Here is a 25,864-nt window from a genome sequence, read left to right on the forward strand (position 1 = left end):
GTAAATGCTACTGCCCAAAGTAGAATTTTCTTCATGATCCAAATAGCAGCCACAGGCGGCAGAAGTGGGGGCAGTATTATTTCGCCTTCCCCCTTCCACTAAAAGTAGGGAAATGCTAATTATGTAATATCACATCAAAGAGCTGGCATTTTGCCTCTTGCAGGATTTTTTTGGGTATTTAGTTTCCAAACACGCTCAGATACTAAGCTTTGTTTAAAGAACCGGATTTACAGCAATCCAAATAGCTGCAAAATAGTGTTAACATTTTTCATTCATCCAATAATTATTGAAATTTTCATGGTGGCAACAAAAGTTTTACTGAACAGTGGTTACACAGAGAGAAGACAAACAAATAAGGGATTTACAACAGTTTAAGGATGAAAAAGTTAAGTTACTACAAAAAGTCAATTCTGGATATTTATAGAGAAGCAAACAGAATATTGCAACTGTACAGATTCTGAAAGGCATCCGCTAAGCTTCATTTGACAACCCATGAGAAAATAATTGTGAAAAATGTTCCTACTGTTTACACATCTAGCAAGACCAAGAATCAGCTTTCATTTGCTTTTGGTGGTACAGAGGGGAGTAGAAAAGTAGGGAGATATTAAGAGGGGCATTTTCTCTATGTCAGAATCATGTCTCCAATATGAGTGAAGGCTTCCAGCTTAGTATGAAATCATAAAGGTGTTTGGGGAAAGAACTATCAAAGGAACTGCTCAGCCCTTCTCTGAGATCTTGCAGAAGCAGCGCAGTAGATTTCCCATTTGAATTCAGAATTTTGTCAAATAATGTATTCCACAAATCACTTTTGGTGGACCTAAACAAGAAGAAAAAAGCACTTTTTGAGAATATTCTGCATACCGCCACTTCCAGATTCTTATATAAATTTGTACTTTCCCAGTTGTCCTCAAATGCAGCCATAAAGTTCTCACCTAGATGTAAATGCTTTATTTATTTCATAAACCACATCATGAGACCTACAGTATGTGGTCTCTAAATACGATGAAATATAAAGGAACTTTGAAAGCAATGAAATCATATTTGTGGATGTTATGCCTTCTACTCTAAGAAATGCCATGTGTTCTAAGAAAGAAAAAAAAGCTGGCACAAGAAGTAATTTATTTCTAAGCATTAACTGAATTGGATTCAGAGCATAAAATTAAGAGTTAATATTAATTGCTCTGCACCTGTAGGATTTCATGATTTCCAAAAAGTTTGTTCATTTCAAAGTGAAACACTAAATTTCAAATATTATACAAATATATCTCAATTCTGAAACACAGTAAAAACTCTGCAGATATTTCATAACAAATGGTCTAATTGTCTAAAACTACAATACTGGAAATAGACTTCTTTGAAAATCTACTTTTGCCATTTATTTCAGTTTTATAGATTAGATAGATAGAATTCTTTATGGGCCAAGTGTGATTGGACACACAAGGAATTTGTCTTGGTGCAAATGCTCTCAGTATACATAAAAGAAAAGATACCAGAAGTCAAGAATCATAAGGTACAACACTTAATGATGGTCATAGGGTACAATAAGCAATCAAATCATATTATATTATTTCACTGCATGTGTTTATTCAAAGGGAAGGTTTTGATGCAGATAAACAGCTCCAAGAATGAACACTGATGCAGTGCACCTTTCTAAAATAAACAAATTTCCCCCCTAAAATGAAGATTGTGTACTGTATTTTGTTTCTACTGACTAGTTTTGGAAGAGGGTAATAATACAAAATTACAATTGTACACAAATTAAACATTGCCTCAAAAATGTTGCATGTCTGTGCCTGCTGAAAGAAAGAACAATTCTCTTCTATTTGGTCAGCATGGAGATTGCATAAGTCAGATTTTTTTATTAGTTTTCAAAGTTATTTTCTGCAAACAGGTTGCTAGTGAGGAATTGAATTCTCTTGCTCTGTAATAATATACAGAGAAATCAAGTGGTTTAGAGGAAGGATAGAAAAACCTATTTCTTTCTCACAAATTGTTCTTTGCTTCCCAAAATTCTTGATTTAAACTATCAAATAGATTGTTAACCTGAATAAACATTCAGGAGGATGAACTATAAAATAGCAAACTATTTCTCAATTTAAATGGAGTTGGGAGTTGAACCCTCCCCACCCCCCCAAAAAAAAATCAGGTCAAAGAACCCTTTTCACTGAAGGACCAGAGTAATTCATGTTGAAACAAAAAAGCATGATAATTCAAACTGTAAACCCACATGTAATGTAACATAATGCAAATAAGTTTATTACTTGAATTTTAGTGAACTAATGTGCCTGGACAGAGAAGAGAGCATCTCTGGGAACACTTTAGTTAAACTTATCTAGCTGAAAATCTTCCATCTGTGCAATATAAGCATCAATTTAGGGACAGGAATAAGTGCATGCATGCAAATATTTCAGTAGATATTCTGAACAGTCTGATCCCTTCAAGCATCCTGCTTATATCTGCTTGAAAAACTCATCATATGCATTTCATTAGCCAGTTCAATGAAGCTGTTGATGCACATTCATCTATTTAAAGCTCACTCCTAAAAGGAAATGCTATAAAAAGGCAACATTTTTTTTAGAATGCATCAGATAAATCTATCTATACTAAAACTGGGTAATTTAATTTATCAAATATGAGTTGTTATGATGACTTAGAATTCTAAGAAAGAAACCAATAGGAAATAAAAAGAATACATTCCCTTGATTGCATAGGTGATAAAAATAAGTACTCTAAAATAAAGTTAAAAGCAAATAATACAAATGGACAATTTAATATACTGTAGATCAGAAAGGGTTCAGTAGGATAGCTCTTGGTATATCTCACAGTGGCTTAAATCAACCAAGTAAGGGCTATATAATATAGATACCCCAGATTTCATGAGACTATTCTGAATCCCAATATGTGATAGAAAGGTAAGCAGAATTCAGACCAATTGTAATGATTAAACCAATCAGTCAATCAATCAGTCAAATCAACCAATACCTTTTCTATTCTCTGGAGAACTGATTACACTTGCATTATTCCATGCAATGTATTAGATCAGAGTTCCCCAACCTCTCTGGCTTTGCGGATTAGTAAGGGGAGGGAAGGAGATGGTTCCGTGTGAGCAGTGGGCAAGTGTGCGCACATGCAGCTCCATGTGCATGAGTGGAGGGCATGCGTGCCTGGTGCTTGAGCAAATGGACCATGTGCACAAGCGCTTGCCCGCTGCTTATGCAAATGGGGATGCACATGCATCTTGCCTGCCACTTCTGCGGCCCAGTTCCAAACGGCTCAAGGCCTGGTAATGGACCCTGGCATTGGTGGGATTCAAATTACTACCGGTTCTGTGGGCGTGGCTTGGGGTGTGTGGCAGGGGAAAGATACCGTAAGATCTCCAGTCAGAGGTGGTATTTGCCAGTCCTCCGAACTACTCAAAATTTCCACTACTGGTTCTCCAGAACTGGTCAGAACCTGCTCAATACCACCTCTGGACCCCGGCTTGAGGGTTGTGGACCCCTGTGTTAGAAATATAGTAGGAAAAGACAATTGTGGGATAGTAGCCACTAATCTACAGCAAAACTTGGAAACAGCACTAAATATTACTTATATTAACAAAGATCAAGTTATCAGAGAATAAACTCTCTATATTATAAAATGCTGAATTCTAATTTCATACCTTTTAATTATTGCATGTGCTAAAGAAGTGATATAGCAAATTTAATTTCAAGTCTTCAAATCAGGAAGCATTCTTTGTAATTGAAGAGAATTTACTTTGCTTATCCATGAGCAACATGGTTGTATGGGGGACATGAACTTTGTTTCAAATTTAACACTTTAACCAGTATACTATACAGGCTAAACAATAAAATACACTGATTTTGAAAAGAGATGAGAAGCAGTCTGCATCAATTGATTTACTCAGCCCTTAATCAGCTATACTATCTTATTGGTCTGGGCAGCACTACTACTTAAGATGGAGTTACCCCAGGTATGTCTTGTCCTAAACTTCCCAACACTGGAGAAAACTTTTCCATAGCCACCGTATGGAACATGGGGTCTTTCATCAATAAGGAATGTTTAGAGGCTATTTAAATAGCATTTTTACCCCACCATTTGTCCAGACAGCACAAAACAGTGTACAAAAGGCTTTTCTCTTAGCCCTACAACTGCTGTCCAAAAGAAACTAAACTGACAATGCAAATACATGAGTTCATAAAATTCACATGAAGTCTGTGTGGTTAATCAGAGATCTGCACTATCCACCTGTCAACTACAATATCTTGAAAGAATCTGTCAGCCACAGTGCAAAGTGAAGAGTCACCTGTGTCACTTCTAGCTAACTTGGCCCGTCCTCAAGAGCAAAGGAGCATAATTCAGGGATCTCATTAAGTTATCCAAAGATTTCACTATGATTAAGCATATAGTGACTAATGACAGTGATGGCTCCAGTTATTTATTTTTTTCAAGTGTATCACCTTGGCATCTACTCAAAACCTATGGGTAAACTTTAACCCTGCTTTAGAGTATTGAAAAACTTTCTGGAACAGGATATAGGGCTGTGAAGGCCATTCATCCTCAACAGGGAGGATAGGCAGGTGTTGATTTTTCAATGACTACTTTATTTTCAAATGTCTGTCTGCTATATTCTTAGTATTAAAAATTATTATAAATGTTTGACACAAATATTTAGCAACAAAATGTTTGTATTTTCCAGATACTAGATCATTCTTTGGCTAAATGCAAAGCATTGGAAGAAGTAAGAAGCCATAATACTGTGATGGGTAGCTTCTAGTTTCTACTTCTGGAATGGCGAAGGTCCAATCCATCCACCCTTTTGGTTAAAGGGATTAACTGTTTCTGCTTTAGAAGGCAGTTATAGTTAATCCTGTTAGTCAGTGACTGGATTCATATGTTATGCTAAAACATAATGTGGTTGGCTTGGTTTTAGCTTGGCATGTGAGTATAACCACTATGGTTACTCAACAAATCATGGCTATAGGCACAACAGGATATAACACAAAGTGTTCCTGATAATTTTTTTCCCCCACATTGCAATTCTACATTAAAGTTGATACCACATTTAATAGTTTTACTATAACATGACATAAGTTTTATTTTCTCATTTCATTGTTTAACAGATATTTAAATTATTTGACATCTTAGCAGAATTTATTTAATCAAAATTCTGGGCCATCCAACTCCAAATTACTGTTGGCAGCTTTATAAAGTGAAAAAACAACAACAACCCAAGTCTATAAAAACAAAACAAAAAAATACAAACAATATAATATGCAAGGTAACAAAACCATTCTTCTACATCTTCTCTACCTTAAGAAGCGCAAAGTCAGGTTTTTAAAGAACGTTTGAACAAAAGCAAGATGGTCACTACAGAAGAAACCTACTAGGAATCTTGGCTGGTGTGATCCAGGAGAAGGGCTTTTTTGCCTTTTTTTGCCCTTGTCCTTTGGAACATTTTGCCACAGGAGGTGAGATGTGCCCCTCTCTCATTTACCTTCAGGAAAAGCCTCAAAACTTGGCTATGCTGATTGGGTTGGACTCATGAAAGAGAAGCTGTTGGCTGGAGTTGATTGCTGCAGTAATAGACAAGGAACCACCATCTCTCTACTCCAAACACAGGGTTTTTAGTTTGAATTTTTTGTTTTTAATCTTTTTTTATATTTATAATTGTTTGAATATTTGTTTGTATTATCACATCATAAGACAGAGTCACCTCAAATCATGATGGGTGGAAGATAAATTTAATAACATAATAGGTGCTTTGGATGTAATCCCCAAATAACTTGAACCACCATTTGAATACTGTTGACATTGACAAAATCACTATCAGTCAATTGCCACGCTCAAAATGTAAAACTGGGTCACATATAAGCCTGTGGAGATTCTGAGTCACCTAGGTAATGATTGTCCCAAAGTGCTTTTTCAGGAGGCAACTGGACTTTCGCTTCTTATCCAAGAAGCTTCTTCAGCTCTGACTAGATGATGGGGAACGGAAGGAGACATCAAGGATTTATATTCCTTGCAGTTATAATGACCAGCTGCCTGCAAGGAATATAAATCCTTCCATTCCCCACCATCCAGTCAGAGCTAAAGAAGCTTCTTGGATGAGAAGCAAAACATCTTCAAAAGAAAAACAAGCAAGTCCAGTTGCCTCCTGAAAAAGCACCTTTGGGTCACATATACTTAAGTCCCAGGACCACATGTGGTTGTCACAATTACTTAAATAAGTAATATGCTATTCTGATTTAAATATGTCATTCCTCTCATCTAATGGTATCATTTCTGTCATGGTGAATCTAGAACGAGAAACAAAAGGCAGAGTCTTTGAAATGCTAAATACTTACTGAGATAAATCTCTATTAGTTTTCCATCTGTCTTCTTCCCAGTGAACTTGCAGGTATTCCCCAAACAAAATCAAATGTGCAGTGTTTGCAATCCCAAGCATGTCCACCTGAAACAAAGGATTTCTGTGTTAATAATAATGACTTGTAATTTCATAATCTTGAATCCTTCGAGTCATATAATGAAAAAAGTAATCTCTTCAGAAGCAGCTTACTCCAGAAATATTACATCAACTTCAAATGTATTTTTTCTGGGATTTTCTAGGAAGATATCCACAAATGTTAATTTTTTAAAAAAATAAGAGTTACCAAGAAAAATGGGTTTTTACCTGATGTACTGGGGTATTTTCATTAAAGAGCTGCTGTCCAATCTGGGTCTGAGTTATTGGGAAGCTTTTCAGTGAATTCTCAGTTGGCTGCCGTCGTAAATCTAGGCTGTGAGAGAAATCTACTATCTTCAGAATTTTGTTAGTCTCCCCCATCTCAAATGGATTGTAAATTCTGAAAGAGAGCAGATTGGCAATTTAATTCAATGGTTACAGTATTTGCACATGCCTGTCTTACTGCTTCCCTCTAGTGTTTGCACTAAGAATTTGCTTCATTCTTAACAGTGTACTTGATTGATGTAAAGGAAAAGCAAGGTTTCCCCTTAACCATTTGTGGATGGGTGTGTGTGTGTGCACATGCACACACATACATGTGTAGACATACCTTGTATTTGATGAAAACACTGCCATAGGAAAATATGATTGAAAAAAAAATCAGTGGGTGGCAGATGAAGATCATAAAAGCAAGTGGTTGGAAGGATGAGTGTGTATATATGCATGTGAAACCATACTGACTGTTTTGAGGCAAAAAAGGGCAATCACATCTGTCTTGTTTCTCTTCTTGTTGCTTTTAAAAGATGGAGGATGATTATCTGCAATGGAGACCCCACTCCCTCTATTCATGAAAGCCAGCTATGTGACCAAAGTTGTATGAAAATCAGATCCTTAGTTACTTCCTCTCTCTAATCCTCCTTTAGATTAGTGACTTTGTTTGCCTTGAGTTGTATTTGCTTGGAAACATTCTTTATCTGAGGTTTGCCATCCGAGATTGGAACATTCCTGCAATTACAACTCTACACAAGACTACCACACTGTTTTGGAAAAAGGGCCACTGAACTCCATAGGGCAGGGGTGTCACGTTGTCACAGCGTCATCACATGACGTATCAGGATTTTTTTTCTCCTTCACTAAATTGGGCGTGGGTGTGGCCAACACGTGATGCATCCAGCCCGTGGGCCGGGAGTTTGACAGCCCTGCCATAGGGCATTGCAGAATAATTTCTCTTTGCTGCCCTTAGATGTCCACCATTTTTATGTAGGTGCATGAAAGAATTTAAATTAAATAGAAAATGTTTTGTATATGTATATACACATCAGAAATCTTTTTTTCACCTAAATGCTTTATTTTACAGGCAGTTAATTTTACTCGATTTTTTGCCCTGATCTTTTTTTTTTTTTTCTGGAATGAGGTCTCTGGGGAATAGAACTCATTTATTTATACATTTGTTGGAGTCTTCAGGATTAATTGCAATAGGAGTTAGGAACAATACTTAACAAAACAGTACTTATAACTTTTCTTTCATGTAATCTTTGTGTAGGATTTTGTTATTTGTTTGGGAAGAGGGAAAGGATCTTAAATTCAGGTTTATCTTTCTTTCGAGTAAATACAGTTCTGCTAGTTCTTCATGCAGCCCAAAGTTTTCATAGTGCTTGTTCTACTACCAGAAACAGATAACATATAGAACAGGTGGCAGTTCCTTTAAAATGGTCATAAGATCGCTATATTTGTAGCATAAAAATATAAAGAGAATATGCATTTAGAATGCTATTAATTATATTTATTTTTAATATTTAAAATAAAATGGCAGAATAGATCCTTTTGTAGCAAGCTATAATATATAAGCAACAAAATTAATGTGGCACGTTTGAAAGTTTTTATCCTTCCTTATAGTGCACCCACAGATTAAGCAAAATACCTTACTGTTTCATTTTAAAATCTTCAACTACAGAGGTCCATAAATTATGCTTGAAGACTTTAGCATAAATTGGGATCATTATCAGAAAAAAGATTGAATATATATGAAGTCTAGAAATTAGTATATGGGAGGATATCTGTTACAGGACACATTGGACCAGATATTTCAGCTATATACCAGTATATATTCTCATCCTGAAAACTAACCTTAAAAATAGAACAATAATGCCATTTACCAAATTTAAATGGAGAAATAATATATGTAAACAATGGCCTGAAAACTGAATAGCATATAATATATATTTCTACTATGCCAGACTTCCTTTTAATTACGTTAATCCAGCTCTCAATATGCATTACCTCTTTTGGTGTAACAATACAACCCATAAAAATAGTATTACAATCAAAATCACACAGCGGCTGGGTTCATACTGTACTAACCATGGAATAAACTATAATATATTAAACAAAAACACAATATGACTTATTCCTGTTGTGTGTATTGTGATTTATAAGTCGTAGCTTATAGTTTAGCAATTTATGAAAACTATTCAATTGTGTTTTTTCTGTAAATAATCAAGTAAATCATGTGTAAAATAAGTTCTTTTCCTAATACAAATGGTTTCCTCTGTACAATTGTTATATGACACTCATTTCTCAATAAACTAGAATATTAATGATTACACTTATATGTTTGTGATCAATAACACTGAAGATAACAGATGGCTCCAAATGGATTGGTGAGCTTCTTATAAATCTTAGGTACATGTTTGGACAATCAAATTTGAATTTACTGACCCAAGTGTCCATACAGTCTTTACTCCAACACCAATTTAAGATTAATTATTGTAATGCTCTCCCCCCTCAGTGACATGCATTGCCCAAATTCAAGCTTGCATCTACTTGGAATATTATTTTGAATAGTGCCAGTCTAAAAGCACAAAGCTTGAAGTCAATAAATAAAGGTAGCCAACCTGTCTCCCAAGAACAATGTTTCCGGAGTCAGATTCCCGTGGATTATTTCCGCTTTATGCAATTTTCCCACCACTTCTAGGAGGTTGTCAACTATCAATAGTACCACTTCTTCAGGGATAACTTTATCATGCTGGATCATATCCTGTGGGTCAGGGGAATAAAAACTAGGCATAAGCAAATTTTCTACCAATCTAATCCCAACTCATTAATTAAATCTTGAAAATATCATGCCTACATTTCAAGCTTGCTTTTCTTAATCATGTACATTTCTTTTTATTTTGCATCATCTACTTCCATTCCCATTCTTATTTTTTTTACACATGTGTAAGTTTTACTTACACATGAAGACAAGTGTGCATAATTTGTTCCACTCCTACTCATTCAACAATGTACATACTGACCTGTACGGTGAGAGAGCATATTGTCTCATGGAGAGTCACACAGCCATTGTGATATAAGAAACAAGTGCAGCATTGACTAAAATTCTTGTCAAATTCAGCACCTAGGCGCTCTTGAAGTACCAATAATAGGTAGAAGTCCCATGGCACAGGCTCAGAATGTACCTGCATAAAGAATGTTTACAACTATGACTTCCTAATATTCAAACCTTAACAGCTATGCTTATCCAAATTTAAGTGATTGTTATCTGATAATGTACAAATTATAGCTAAAGTACACAGCCCAGTTACTTGCTTGTGAGACAGCTGGTTGTATAAATTAGATAAACAAATAAATAAATGGCATGTTAATGTAGCAGATAAATTTGAGCCAATATGGAGAATTTCAATATAGCAACTGAAATACCATGCTTATATTGCAATCTCACCATGGAAAGGTATTCTATTATGATCATTGTGCTTCACTACCTGCAGGAAATCTGGAAACATTGCCTAATTCCACCCAAGTAGTAGGGGTGGGATGAGCAATCAAAATTGGATTAGAGTGGCCACATAATGCAGGAAAACTACACACAAATTGAATTAAAAAGAATTGGTTAAATCTAACAGTATCATTCTCCTTGCAAAACATTGTTTGCAACTATGTCTTTCTGAACAGAGGACAATGCTCCCTAGAGAAAATCTGGGATACATTTCAGGAAGGCAGAACAAATAGAAGTTTCATTTTGACCTGAACTCTTTCTTCAGAATTAAAATACAATTTTATTTCACCTTACTTTTCAATGAATGATTTTTTTTTTTAAAAAGACATTACTGTTCAGCTTAAGGCAGTAGTAAAAATTAATTTTTTGCTGCCTTTCTACTTTTTTATGGTGACAATCTTCTTGTATTTTTAACTGTTGTTCGAATAGAATACATTTTTGTTTTTAATTAGGAAACAATCTTAAGGGTTTGTGTAACTTGTCATTTTAGAACAGAAGCAAGAGACCGGCATTGCAAATTAAAGGCATAAATGGCTTCATAAGTGTTTAATGAACATATGAGAGTAAGAAAGTTAATTGAAGGATCAGAATAAAATAATTATACCTTTATTAAAAATGCTGAATTCTTATCTGTTACATTAGTTGACGCAGCAGAGAATATCTTGTCTTGCTCACTGATCAAATACTCATGAATAACATGATAAGTAGCATTTCCTGTTGAAACAATTGTTTGCAAACATAAATTATTACTAGAACATTTCGTATTCTTAACATCTTTACACAGCTAGAAATAATATTTAGGCATATGAACATCTAACTCTAAAAAACTACATCTCTACACATCTCCAGAGTTGATATGGTTGTTTCTTTATTAATCTGGAATTATTGGGAGGATAGTACAATGGATAGCATGTAAAGGGTTCCATCATAATCAACATCATTACCCGCATATTTATTTGTACTGTGCAATGTTTCAGAAATGCTTTGAAAGAGGTACTTCAAACCTCACATGAGCACAGCACCTGCCTGCTATTAATTAAAGCAACAGAGTTTTTTCAGACATCTGCATGAGCACAAAGTTGTCCCTGCTTTGAAAGCTGCATTAAAGAGGCAGCTTCTTACTGTAGCATTTTTTTCTTCAGGCTCACAAAACAATTTGAAAAAAAGCTAGAATCCTTTAAAGAATAGTAGGAAAGCACTACTTTTGCCCAAGATTAGAAGCACATGTCCTAAATTATTTTCAATCACACACAAGCCTTATTTGGACTCTGTTGCCCACTGTGAATTTAATCCTGTGATGGCACTAATAATACAGTATTTTCTAGGGTAGTTTAATAGAATAAATGTTTCAAACATGACAAGATGATCAGCTGAATTCCTTGGCTAACTTTCTGTGATTCCCTGTATCACAGGATTAACCCAAAAGAAAAAGAAGCAACTGAAATTTCAGGCATCATCAACTAGATTCAGATAAACCATTCAGGGTTCACAAAATCAGGTTTGTTAAAGATCAACATCCGCATAGTAACATGGTAAGTTAAAACAGATAAAATACAGTACAAAAAAACCCTAATACAATTCTAGCCTTAAGTAGCAAACTAGACCTGGGTTCTACACTTTAATCCAAGGTCCAACTACTTATCTAAATTTGAAAACAATAAGAACAAATCACTTTTCAATCTTGCCTGAAGTAACTAAACCCTAAACCTTTTTTTTCTATTGTCTCTCTGAACATATAAGACTAGTCTGTTATTTAAAGGGCCAGGTACTCCCCTACTCCCCACCTAGGATATACCAAGTTAAGCATCACAATAATATTGAATGCTTACAGTATTTTTTTCCATCCACATAGAATTCATAATAAATTCAAGCAAACTGAACTAGAAGAAAATACTGGCTTAATGAAGTTTCCAATGTTTTATGTATTAGAATGCAGGAAAGGCACATTTTTCTATCTTGGAAGCAGTCTTTTGCCTTTCTGTACTGCTCATGACATCACCAGAGCAGAAAAGACTGGGTTTTTTTTTCTGCTTTAGAAACCCAACATGAAAAAATAGAATTGATTTAGTGGAACCAGACTTAAGCAGGGAGCATCTTAGCAAGGTTCAACTCACCCTTTTTGACCTTTAATTTCCAACACTGCCACTCCATACATTCTAAGGGGACTGCGAATGGGATGTGGGGTTAAATGCTAGCCATGGCTTTTCCACTCTCCTTCTAGACTTTCTGATTAAAACAGATACCATAACAAGACTATAATAATCCTCACCTAAATTCACTTCTTTTTCCAATTCTATCCAAGGCATAATCTGATCCTCCTGTTTAAAGCCAGAAGCCTCGGTCAAGAAATCTGGAAGAGGTTGCAAGAACCGTTTATATTGTTCAGCATTCTGCAAACCCTCAGTAGAGTCATCTAAAAAAAAAAATCCAAAACCATAATTTGTCAGATAACAATTCCATATAGCATAGCAATTTTCCTCTACAATAACTACACAGAAATTGAATATTGTTGTTTGAGTAAGCTTTGTTTCTTACTCAGATTGTGTTTTATATTACCAATGTGTATTTTTTTTTTTTTGGCCTTATACTTGACAGCATTGTCCAGCCTGACCTGGTATTAACGATATATAATACAGCTTTGCATGAACCAAGAATCCAGTAAACTTTGGGACAGTGTCCCAGCACCCCTCCAAAGACTTGAAAGAATTAATGGGGGTGCAGAGTAGCAAAGTCAAGTTGCTCTGCTCTAAAACTCAGGGATTGAAGCCACACCATTTGCTAACCCCTGTATGGCTCACAGACCACTAATGCTAAGAAGCCTTGCAAAAACTTCCCCAAACAGTTCCTGGTATATTGCTAATACAGTTTTCAATTATTAATTGAATTAATTGGAATGGAATGGACTAGACTAGACTAAACTAGAATAATAACTTTTGCCACTTTGAATGTACACTAATCAGCATACTTTAAAATGAAATTTCATTGCATACAACTTTCAAAGGGTTACCACCTTCAATATATACTACATATCCACGACAGAATAAATACAAAATTATGCATAAACCCACATATATTATATGACACATAGAAAACACAGGTATATACATGTACATTGCGAGAAAAAAGAATCTTGCGAGTTTACCAGATGGATGGCATAGGAAATTAAGCTGTTACAGAATCTGGTAGTCCTGCCAGAAAAACTTTGGCACCTCCTCCCAGAAGGGAGCAACTGAAACAGACTGTAAAGTGGGTGTGTGGGGTCTCTAATCATGCTTTGAGCTCTAAGCATGTAGTGTTTATAAGCAGGATCCTGAATAACGGAAAGCAAGCTTCCTATAATCTTCTTGGATGTCCTTACTACTCCTTCTATGGACTTTCTATCTGAGGCCCTGCTGCCACCAAACCAAACAGTGATGCAAGTTTGTTAAAATGCTCTCAAACTGTGCCTTTGTAAAAAGTGGCCAGGACAGACTGCCTTATTAATGAATTACATGTAGCAGCTGTTCATAAAAAATGAAGACTGGAGACTGAATGAACACCAGATTACTGAGAGGCTGTACCACTTCTTCCAAGGCCAGTAGCACAATTCCCTCACTTAAAGAAATATTAACTAACTACTTTTGCTAAATAGTTAGTAGAACACAATTACAAATTTATATTAGGCATATATTTTGAGCCTGGAATAAGAAAGTAACTTGTCAGTTGCAGACTCACCAGAGGCATTTTCAATATCATTGCTGATTTCATCAGTAGTATGAATCAATTCCAGTTTCTCTGGAATTTGTTCCAATTTAACAGTAGAGATTTGTGTTGGGGAACTTGATGATGCCGAAGATCTGGTATCTTCCTGACTTGCCTCCAAAATTGGACTGCACATAATTGGAAAACAACTATCAGATTGATATCCTTCAAATTTATTCAAGCTGCTAACAACTCCAAAGAGCACATATTTAAAGTGGATATTTTTTTTTCTGAACCTCCTTGCAGTTGGAAGTTAAGTGGTAGTAGAGCTGAATATCATTAATGTACTGATGCCACTTTACTCCAGAACTGCATATAACCTTTCCCAGCAGTTTCACTTAGATAATAAAAATCATGGGAGAAAAATGTTTAATGCATTTTTTTAAACACAATCCATGAATTATCAGTAGCAGCATTAAAATATAATTTTGTCCTGAAATTCTATTTATGATGAGGGCAAGGTGTAGGCCTCAAGTTTACACAGAATTTTATATAACAAAAATTCTTAGGTGCAGTGTTGATATATAATTCTACTGATATTCTCATCAACAAGTAGAATTTATTTCTAATTGTATAGCAGAATAACAGATAAGCAATCTGAGGAACATCGTAAAATTCTGTAAATTATATAACCACAATATATGCAACCAAGATTGCTATATGTTCAATCCTATATAAAAAATGACCTCCCAACTGAGTTACCTTAGTTTTTTCACATAGATGGACTCCTCATATGGTTCTTCACAAACAACTGTTTGTTGATTCAGAGGTATAGTCTTAGACTCCAGACATTCTTGCTCTAGTTTGTCACCCAGCTGATTTCTCTGTTCTGTTATTCCATGGAAAGGTGTTGACACTAGATGAGCAGCCCTAACAAAATCACATGTGTCTTCAGGATTAGGACAAAGAGTTTTGTTCTCATATAAGCCTGTGACAATTGCATCTTCACTCAAGGGTTCAATTCCTTGAAATTCATCCTACAGAAAAATGCAGAAGAGATCACAGCATGACTATCTCTGAGAAGATAGATTCTGTTATTCAGATAGGCTTTGCAACATAAAATAATTGGTTTGGAATTCTATTAAAATAGATTTACTGTATCTCCTAAACTATTTCAGCAGCAACTGAAACTTTTACATATAATTTTTCCAAAGCTCAATCCCAAACATATAGATTTGGTTAGTTATGTTGAACAATTCTAAAAAAACTTTAAACAAAAATGAATAAGTTATTAAAGAAAAGTGAGTTTTGGGTCTTTAAAACTACCTATTATGATAGCTGGCAAATTTATTTTCCTGCTTATTAGATTATATTTAGAATTATGCTTACCTTTTATTTTGTGCCATGCTATTTTCTGAAATATACTGATGTATAGGGTAAACTGATGTATAGGGTAAACTGATTCATATTTTATTCATATAGACAGACATCAATATATAGATAGATATACAGATTGCTCATTCAGAGTTAATTAAATGAAAATGCTATAAATTTGCTAACATTTGCATGTACATATGTGTAGACAAAGGCATCACCTACTAATAAAGAACTTTATCTTGGGACTGTGCAGAAAACCTATGAAAAAAATTTGCACTTGGCTTAATCTCAAGCAGCCTTTAGAGTGATTACAAAAACTTGAACTAATAAATCACATTTCTGGTCACAGTGATCTATTCCTGAAAGATGCAAAATTGTATGGGTAGGGAAAGGTCATAGTAAGTAACCCATCGTGCACTACATTTGACAAGTTGCCAGTATATAATTTTTGGTAAATTACCATAAGTGGAATATAGCCTTAATCAAAAGCACATATATTATTTTTCAAGCTTGAAATGAAGCTTTTATATGTAGATGAAACTTAAACTGAAAATCATCAGAGTTTTTAAACAAGTAGGAGTGGGTTACAGATCCAGCTCAGGCAGCTGGACTTAGACCTATCTATGTATTTTTAAATATGTAAATTCACACATGTAAGGTGGTAGAAATTTGTTGGCTGCAGTCTGATATGCATGCAAACATATTTTTGATAGTAGTATTTCAGACGCAGGAAGCATATAATGGGTTTTGAGAGCAAAATATATTCATAATATGCATCATACAAACTATGAACACTTACAGAATTCCCAGGAGGTATGTTTTCCTTAGCAGTCACACTTTCTGAAAGTTTGCGGATTGCAAGGGGATGTCTATCATGTACCAGTGAAAGGCCAAGTGAAAAACTAAAAGATAAAACAAATGCATATTTTGATGACACTGAAAATGTACTGAATTCTAGAATCTTATTTAAAATACTGGACTTGCAACATGCTGAAATATACCATTTATTAATATTTAAAAAGTTTATATTTACCTGGCTGTTTTACTTTCTAGAGCAGATGACTCATCAAAAATAGAGAAAGGCACAGAATTCACAGCTGGACAGATCTCAGCATCTGAAAGTTAAGTTTTATGGTGGCCAGCTTAATATTTTCCAGAAGCTGAGTACATTAACAATATAATTGTCAAGAACACTTTAAAATCCTATCTCTATATTCATTGTCTTTATTTTTTTTCTCTGAAACTGGCATCAGCTCACAAGCAGATTGCATTATTATAGTGAAGAGAATTACATCTCACTTAAAAAAAATTCTACACAACTCTTGTCAGTTATAATTGTTAGCAATTGTTAGTCTTCTAGCAGAACAAATTAATACAGGAATCCAGGAGTTTATATCTGAATTGGCTCAAATCTCCACTCATACTCAAGTTCATGTGCCTAAACACCGTAACAGTCTCAGTCTAACCTATCTACTTGTTATGAAGAAACCATATTGGAAGTAAGGCACTATAGGTAATCCTCACTTAGCAAGCACAATTGTGACAGGAAGTTTGGTTACTAAGCAGAAAATCACACAGCTACAACAGACTTCAATCTTACTTCCCCTTCAACTGTTAAATGAAACAGTGCAGTTGCAATGCAAGCAATCATATGACTCCAACATATGATTTTTTTTCATTTGTCCACATTCTCCAATGACATTGCTTGCCACAAGTGATTGCAAAACACACAAATGATGATCATATGACAAGGAGCATTTCAATAGGTATAAATACATGCAGGTCACAAAGCGTGCAAATCACAATTATGAAATCATAGGATGCTGTGATGGCTATAATGCAATAATTGGTTATAAAACTTCACTGTTTTAATTTCCAATGGTTGCTGCATGAGAATTGCCTGTATGGAAATTTCTCTCATAGGTAGAATGAGATATAATTACAGTAGTCATTCCTAGTCTCAATTCCTTCCTCCAAAATGGAAAAAGAAATTTTGGAAGAACACAGCATTTCCCATCATTTTATTTTTAGAAAATAAAAAATAGCATACCACAAACTGTTATCTGACTTTTCCACTAAAAGTCCTTAACAATGTCATTATGCGATAGGTGAGTTTTTCTGCCATTTTCTCAATTTCCACAGGCTTTAAAGAAACCTTTCAGCAGCTGCCAACTGCTGCTGTTTGTACTTTGTTCTAATCTTTTGTGTCCATTTTCCTCAAAGATAGTCAGATAAATGTACAGTAACAGTTTTCAAGCAGATTAGAGACACAAAGATGGGCAAATCCCTTTTCAGATAATCAAAACATCCACCCAAGTTTTCCAGATTCAGTCTCTTTATAAAGGAACACAGGAAGAGGGTAAATAGGGAACAGAATTGCCCGTAAAACAAAAAAAATGGTCAAATGCTTTCCCACCAACACTGTAACATTATACATTTGTATAAACTTACAAATATAATCTGAGATGCTGCATGATTAAATTTGGCTTACATAATGGTAAACTAGGTGAGTGGCTCACTAGAACTGAAGAATTGCAGTTTATTACTGCAAAGTAAGCTAATGAAGTTTATGTTGCAATTTGGTTATTTTCATGCTCTCAAAAAACAAACTCATTCTACCAATAGGTAGGAGATTCATATAAAAATACTTCCCATCTTCCCTTTGGTTGGACTCATTGTTGAACTCAAAAAAAAAAACAACAACACCCCAAAACAAACTATAGATATAACTTACCACTGGAGTTTGAATTCTTGCACTGATCACTTTCAGCCAGCTCAAAATTGCTTTAAGGTGACAGGATGTAAAACAGATAAGAGGTTAATAAATAGATCTACTAATACTTATTTAAATGTATGAGTGGAAGTAATCGCTTGTTTCAGGCATAGAATTTTGAATTATTGGCGCTTTTTTTTTTTTTTAAAAAAAAGATCTGTCTCTCTTTCTTCCTCCCTCCAGCAAAACAATCTTCCCATTACCTTTTCACAGAAAAACACTCTGGAAGAAATCCTTCAACAACTGCTTCAGTATCTAAAACATGTTGCTGTTCAGTTGGAGACAATTTCAAATCGTTCGACGCAGCAGAAGATATGGCTGCAGTCTCTTGTTCCACTTGTTGCTATGATCATTGAATAAGCAATAAAAATTTGACAACATGCATCAAGTATAATGCAATTGCATAGAAGTTAATTAAGTGTATATAAAGCCAAAACAGATTACCTGTGTGCTTGATTTCTGTTTATTTTCTTGCTGCTTTCTCATCACGTTTTCCATTTCTTCAATCTTTTTCTGCAACTCAGCTTTTTTTTGTGCTAAAGCCTGCAATTCTTTTATATGAAAGAAAAACAAGATATAATCTTCACAGCAAAAAGCTATAGCAAAATGCTAGAGATTGCATTAAAAAATTGCTTAAACTCCTATGTAATATATAACTCCAGCTACTCAGCATCATAACACCAACAACATTCTCTAGATCTTGAAAAGTGAAACTTAGAAGCAGGCTGCCATTTATAATGGCAGCACTGTGTGTAACCCCATCCTAAAGCATAATTAAAATAAACAGATGACTCCTATGCCACAAAATTGTTGTGTGGAATCAATACAGAAAAGGATTTGCATATGAGCGCAAATATTCTGGAATAAAAGGAAAATGGTTTTTATATATTTTTTCAAACTTCCATTACTTTTTGTTTAGGAAAAGATGATTTGGGCACATTAAGGTATGTCTTGCTACTGATATTTAAGGGCTCATTACAAAATTAAAATTGCAGCATTCTTATCCCAGCTTAAGAAAAACCTCTACTGTGGGGTGTGGGAAGAGTAGCTTTTAAAAAAATGCATGGCATTTAATCCAAAGGTGCTTTTCAAACCTCTTTCAACCATATGATGCTAAATATAGCAACCTTTAAAAATTATAAGGGTGTTCCCCCCATAACTTTTAAAATACTGACATTTAGCAATTCTGAAAGTTACTTTGTAGTTTTGGATCTAATACCTTCCCTTCTCTTTTTTCTGTAGATTTCATCTCTGATCTCTTCGAAGGAGAACTCCTCTACTCCAGCATAGACTCTCTCTTTACAATACATGGGCTGTTCTTTCTTTTCCTGACCATCTTGCTGATGGATTTGCACACGATGTAGTGGATCCTCCTCTTTTCCAGGTTTTCGGGCACTTAATACACAGTTAATGCTGGACTCGATTTTATGAGGAGTCCTGAAAGAAACATGGAACAAAGATGGACCAAGTACAAATAATCAAGGAATTAGGAAGACCCACTTGTCATAAAAGAAAAAACCCCTCACTCTCTAATGAAAAAACAATTGTTACAAAAATCCATAAGGGAAATTACAAATGCTCCAAATCTGAGCAAACTTAACTTCACCATAATCCCAGTTATCATTAAGTTTGGAGTTTAAAAAAAAATCTCTCCCATTTATTCCAAAGGTAAAGAAAACACATGTGGAAAAAAAAATGGAGTTGGCATAAGCTGATGCTTCACAAGAGAACGGGGAAGGCCTTGGTTTTAAAAAGGCCTGATTTTGCATTTCCTCTGAAATGAAGTATTTTGTCCATATAAAACTGCCATTAATTGTAGTTTGTACGGAGGGAACTTTCTGCAACTATACCAATGTCTTCCACAGAAGAGGTGCTCACACTTTTTAGGGCTGAATTTCTCCCACATCTATTCCTCAGCTTGTAATGAGGTAGAGTTATTGATGTTCTATATTATTGCCCATATTTTCCAATAAAAACATTCAGGGCACCCAACTGACTTTATATTATGGGTACAACAGGCCAAATTTCCTAGTTTTGCTATTTACAACTATTGATTTTGCAAGCAATTAAAACTTCAAACAATATTATTTATATAGCATCCTAACACTATCATTTCCATCCTTTCCCAGATGAGAACTTTATTCAGCAAACAATATAACCAGATAAATATACAACAGTATATTTAGACAGTACTAATAATCAGAAAGGATATTAATGCAGTAGAATAGCTAGGAACAAAACTAACCCTCTAAAATGTTTCTTAAATTGTCCATTCCTTACAAGCAGTTCCATCAAAAAGACATATACAAATGGTAACAGCCCACTATTGAAGGAGTCACTTACATCTCATAAGATAAGTAAGGGTAAGTAAATATTTACTGCAAATTGCTCTATTCGTAATTGTTTCAGGGCAAAATTACATTCACTGTTTTTTTTAAGCTTCTTTCTTGGAAGCTGGAAGAAAAAGTATTAAAATATCTAGGCAATTTATCCTTTGACCTAGAAATTGGAAAACTATTTTTGTTCTTTGGGATTACACCAAATAATATAGTGTTCTCAAAGGAAGACAGCTCCCATGTAGATTACTTTATTCTCCGATTTCTTGAGTAAGATGACAGAATAGCAGAATCCAGTAGAGCAGATTTTTAAGAGTACTTTTTCCCCTTATTCAGTTATTTAATAGTCTAAGGCTGAAATCTTACATGGCCTGCTGCTGGGCAGTCTCTTCAACATATGGAGTAAAACTGGGAGTTGCAGCAGAAGCCATGACACTGGAATCTGTATTGGTTCGAGGACGCTAAAACAAAAGAAAACCATTTTTATCTTAATATATCAATTGATGGACTAATATATCAATTGATTTGCAGATATTTTAGCTATAGTCCAATTAATAGTTGCTGTAAGCAAAGCAAAAATGTGCTTATGTCACATTTGCAAAGTAATGAAAATGTGACATAAGCAGAAAATATTCATAATACCTTGAAAATTTGTGGAGCCTAAATATATTTAAGGGGAGAAGACTTAGAAGAAACCTATCTAAAGACAGTGCTAAGATAACAATGAACTCGTTTTTTCCCCTGAAGAATACATCAAATTGTTTTATACTGACACACGATATATATTTCAACAGCATTAAGCAGATTTTGTCTCTTACCCTGCCTGTGGTCCAAGGACCTGCTTTCAATTCATTCTCCTTTGATTTTGTGGGTGGAGGGGCAACCCAAGGCTGTGGTGTAAGTACTGGAAGATCAGATGAAGAATCTGCAACTTTGTTTTCATCAAACACAGAAAAAGTGGGACCAACTGATGCTTGCTGAGATGCTGGGTATTGGAATCTCTGTCCTTGGCTTGGGACTGCAACACATCATTAAATAATTAAGTATGTTTCATAAATACTTTGTAAATTAAAATAGCATAATAACAACTTACCTTTTACATCATTTCCTACACGGTTAATTGGGGCTTTTATGATTTTCTTTCCTCTCCCCTTCAGTTCTGCCAGTGTGGTTCTCTGTGGTTCAGAAACAGTACTGTCCAACTGCTCAACATCACAATCATTTTCTAACTCTTCCAAAACCTGTCGAGACACACGGGCTTGGAACTCCCTACAAACAGAAATAGCAAGACTTCAGCTATCATACCTGCTTTTTTGCTTCCTAATGAAGCACAGTGTTTGAATCCAAAATAATCTATGCAAGGAGGGTTTTTTGTTTTGTTTTTGCAAAGTAACTCTGCTAACTCCTTCCCAGTGCAGCCATGCAATTAACATTCCTATCCAAAGTCCGATAGCATTTTGTTCAACTAAATTATTAAAATGCATAAACTTTGTGAGCTACAGCTCACTTCATCGGGGCATACAATGGCTACTGTATGATTAAATTGGGCCAGACTTTTGGAGGGGAGGAAGAGAGGTTGATTATGCAATTGCAGGTTACATGCAAGATAGATTATACATACTTTACCAATCAACTATTGCAATGGGCTAAGAAAACTGTGTTCAATTAATTTTTTATAAAGTCAAGCAATCATCTCTCAATTTTCATCAATTACCTGTGGTGGGACAATAATTTATCCAAAGGCTCTGCTTTACAAAGGATCCCTTCCTGGAATATAGTATCAGCTTTCTTGTAATTCCCTCTTGCCTCCAGTTCTTCTGCCCAAGTAATGTAGAGTTGTGCTAGTGAAGTGCCTATCGCCTGACTATGCAGGTAGCTATAAAGATCCAAAGGTTCACTGCAACAGTTCCCCTGAAAAACAGAGACAAGGAAGAAAACTGTTCATATTATAAACTATTTTTCAAAGAGGAACTCGGAATTCAGTAACTTGAAACTCCATACAACTCTACTAGCCCTTATATTCTCAGAAATAGAGGTTACAATAATTCAGAAAACTACATAGAAAGATGTTTTGTAATAGATGTGACCAAAACCTGTGAGAAGTGGTTTTAGGTGGTAATAGGCAGGAGCAGGAAACAAAACTAGGTGGTTTATTTGGCTAAGGAAAATGTAGGAAGGGGCTTGGAAAATCAGAGATCAGTGAGTTGATGGTAGATGCCGTGCTGTGACATTGATGGCTGATATAAAAAAAAAACAGTGGAGGACACAGAAGATGGAATTGAGGAGCGACTTTACCCCACTTTAATTTACCCAGGTCACACACCTCTCCAATTTTGTTTTGGCTGAAACCCAGTACACCAAAATTATGAGTTTTGATTCTGCTGAATCATGCCTGATCTGAAAATGGTTTGGCACAATTATCTGAACATGGTTTGTTTCATACTTAAAACATATTTCTCTTTTGTACACTTTCTTACTGAAGTGCAACAGATTCCCTGTCTTAATTAGTAGCCAAAAATTATTATTTTCTTTAAAATCTCTAAATTTGAGCTTTCTGGGCCCTAGATTTGTTTTTATTTTGGGGCTTGGATTCCATGGTAGTAGATGCATTACCATGCATTTTTGCATCCTACTTGTGTTCTCTCAAGTTTACAAGGATTGAAACGGATGAACAAACGAATTATTAAGTGGTAGGTATAGACATGGGTCCATTTTAGTTGCCTTGAAATATTATCTATCAAAGGTATTTTTGTTCTTTAAAAACTTACTCTTTATTACTCAGGCCAAGTAATCATTTTTTTCTTACTTCATTCTAATTGTTTGTCTAACCATGTTATCCATTTTATGCAGTTCTAAACTAATATTGTGACACTAAGAATCAAGTATGTGTCAAGTTACTTAGGGAATGTGATTGGTTACCTTTCCTTTTATGCTTATTACATCTAAGAGGGATGGTATTTCTGACTACATCCAGGACTTATAAATTTATTGTCTATTTTGTAATAGACAATACAAAATAGTAAATTTGTAATCAACTTTAATACATCTCCTCTCTGGGTAAACTCATTCAGCAGTTTGTTAACCTATTTCAGACACGCTTGAATAAAACTCATATAGCTAAATCAATTCTAGTCAGGCATTAGGCTTACTTTGGGACAAAACAATTTTGTGTTGGTGATCTACTGAGAAATGGACTGGGAAAGCACTGATCCAATGGTCTGTGATCTTTTGATTAAAAAGAAAACCTATTAAGGTATGTATACATATTTTCAGTTTAAATTTAGTCTGGTCTTCTAAAACTGTTGTTATAATGCTGTGATTTTGTTAAGGGGAGATTAAGCATGATTAGGTGAATTATTCAGAGACTTCAACACATTACAAATTAGTGTTGTTCTGCTGCTCTATGAACACATCAGTGGGGACAATTCCCATAAAGAATGTGTTGTTTGAAAATATTGCTATTCATAACACATGACAAGGTATATCTAAATAAAGTTTGCCAATGAACTGTGCACAAAATAATATATTACTCACAAATTTAAGCCAGAGGCTAAGATAACGGGGATCTTGGTAGTATCTCTGCTGTTCATTCAAAGCTTGAATAGCTCTCTCTAAAACAGCAGAAAGATTGCCCTCTTTACCTCCTTGAGGAAAGGTCTGTTCTGTCCATTTGATGTACCTAGTGATATTAAAAATAATTATAAACATAAGGAGAAAAAGAATAACTAGATTTGAAAATTACATTTTTTCATGTTTCGCTTACAAAAGTTAAGCATACCTGTCCCAGATGTCCAATGGATCATTTCCACAGTAAAAGCGAATTTCAGATTCAAATGCCCTGAAATGATAATTAAATGTATGACTTTTACATTACATATTGTTTTAACTGTTGAGTTTTCTAATAGTGCTGTGTTGGTTTGTTGCAAGCTGCTGTCTAGATAATAGATAAATAAATGTCTAAAGAGCTAGAAAAATTATTTTCAAATTAAAATAGCATGCAAAATTTAGATTTTTTAGGGAAGCGTATATGTGACATGCTATAAACTGGAAAATTCCTACCAAGAATATAGCAATGGTAAATGAAAAGTATAGCTATACATGCTTAAAAATTATTTTGAAATTACACCCAATTTAAACTTTCAAGACAGAAAAACAAACCTACTAGGCAGCATATATATGCCCAGAATTGTTTAATCATGAAATATTCACAGCAGGAACCATATTCAATTTACATACATAGTTGTATGTAAAATGAAAGCATGCCTTATTTTAAAGCAAGAATTGTAAATGAGATGCATACAGTAATGAGATAAATGACAGTGTCTCACACTCACCTCTTTTGCTGCTGAATAACTGTGTGAGTAGAAACATCTTGCTGAGCCAAAACTTCTTGCAAAGTAGTCATTATTCGCCCCTGCCTCAGAGGCTGCACATTTTCTTTGCTCAATTCCCATTCATTCCCATCCGAAGCCATGGTAATTTGTGTTGGCCTATTCAATAATATACAGACAGATCCAAAGGTAAGTGCTGAAAGATGGGCAATCGTAACATGTGTAAAAACAAACGGGAGAGTGAAAGATAGCCTGCTCAGGGCTTTGTAACTATAATTACACCAGAAATCAGCTTTGTAACTATAATTACACCAGAAATCCTGACATCATTTTTACAAATTATTCCTCTTTGGGAGACAACTCCATGGTTTTGGTTTCTTTACATAAGTTGTATTTATGCATGTTGTAACTTTACACAAGGATTAAAAGAGCGCTGGTATAATGGTCTAAAATGGTTTTAGCTTTTCGGGCTTCACGTGTTCCTGTGACCTATTGCTGCAATTAATTCAATATTTCTTTCCAAGAACCTAACTGCGTAATTAAAGCAGCAAATACTCCACGGAGCGGAGAGAAATAATTTTAATTTTTTGTCCATCCTTCCCCTCCCCGCAGAAATCCCACCATTATAACACACGGGCAAACACCCGCATCTCTCCTTCACCTGTTTTGGTTCAACACAACCCAGGACAGAGCCTCCAGACGTTCATTCGCCGCAGCTGGAACGTATTCAACAAATTCCCCAAACCTGCACGGTCGCTTCCTCCACCGTCTGCGTTCAAATACTAACCGCCACCAACCGCAGCAGCTCGTTCGATTTGATTGGCTCCTTCTTTAACGTTGTCGTCTCTGATTGGACAGGACATGAAAATAGATAGGCTTCCGCCGGCTGGCGTAAACGTGGTGGATCTGTGGGCGGGGCGGCGCTTTCTTAAGGCTGGTACCGCTGTAAGTGATTCATGCCCCGCTAGACGGCGATAAGACTATGAACAAGTAGGGGTTTTATTTGCGCTCAGCTTTGTCCCAGGTGGCTAACGAATCGCAGATTTCGGCCATACGATTAAACGGCTTTCATATATTTATCCTCTGTTGGAAGTTACGATTCACCCCTCTCCTAGGAAAAGAAAAAGAGATAAATTGATAGACGGTCTT

At 35.2% G+C, this 25,864-nt stretch overlaps 1 protein-coding gene across 2 annotated transcripts; it reads right to left on the minus strand.

Moving 5' to 3' along the window:
• Positions 1 to 292: 292 nt before the first annotated feature.
• On the minus strand, positions 293 to 25,482 carry BUB1B (BUB1 mitotic checkpoint serine/threonine kinase B). Of its 2 annotated transcripts, XM_026664283.2 has the most exons (23): positions 25,377 to 25,482; positions 24,719 to 24,874; positions 24,163 to 24,222; positions 23,919 to 24,063; positions 22,099 to 22,295; positions 21,478 to 21,653; positions 21,203 to 21,402; positions 20,751 to 20,845; positions 19,268 to 19,485; positions 18,493 to 18,599; positions 18,252 to 18,391; positions 18,010 to 18,059; positions 16,309 to 16,390; positions 16,075 to 16,177; positions 14,661 to 14,935; positions 13,932 to 14,086; positions 12,487 to 12,630; positions 10,822 to 10,931; positions 9,739 to 9,900; positions 9,337 to 9,479; positions 6,671 to 6,842; positions 6,345 to 6,451; positions 293 to 817 (listed from the first exon to the last, which is right to left on the minus strand). In XM_026664283.2, exons 2-23 carry the CDS (start codon positions 24,856 to 24,858, stop codon positions 634 to 636), a joined length of 3,165 nt encoding a protein of 1,054 aa, XP_026520068.2. In that variant the 5' UTR covers positions 24,859 to 24,874; positions 25,377 to 25,482; the 3' UTR covers positions 293 to 633. The 2 variants fall into 2 exon arrangements, with proteins under 2 accessions (XP_026520068.2, XP_087807850.1); XM_087951724.1 differs by lacking the exon at positions 12,487 to 12,630.
• Between the last annotated feature and the right edge of the window lie 382 nt (positions 25,483 to 25,864).

This window comes from Notechis scutatus, chromosome 1, assembly GCF_049901735.1.
Source record: "Notechis scutatus isolate UNSWTSFEM ecotype Mainland chromosome 1, rNotScu1.2, whole genome shotgun sequence".
Taxonomy (NCBI): domain Eukaryota; kingdom Metazoa; phylum Chordata; class Lepidosauria; order Squamata; family Elapidae; genus Notechis; species Notechis scutatus.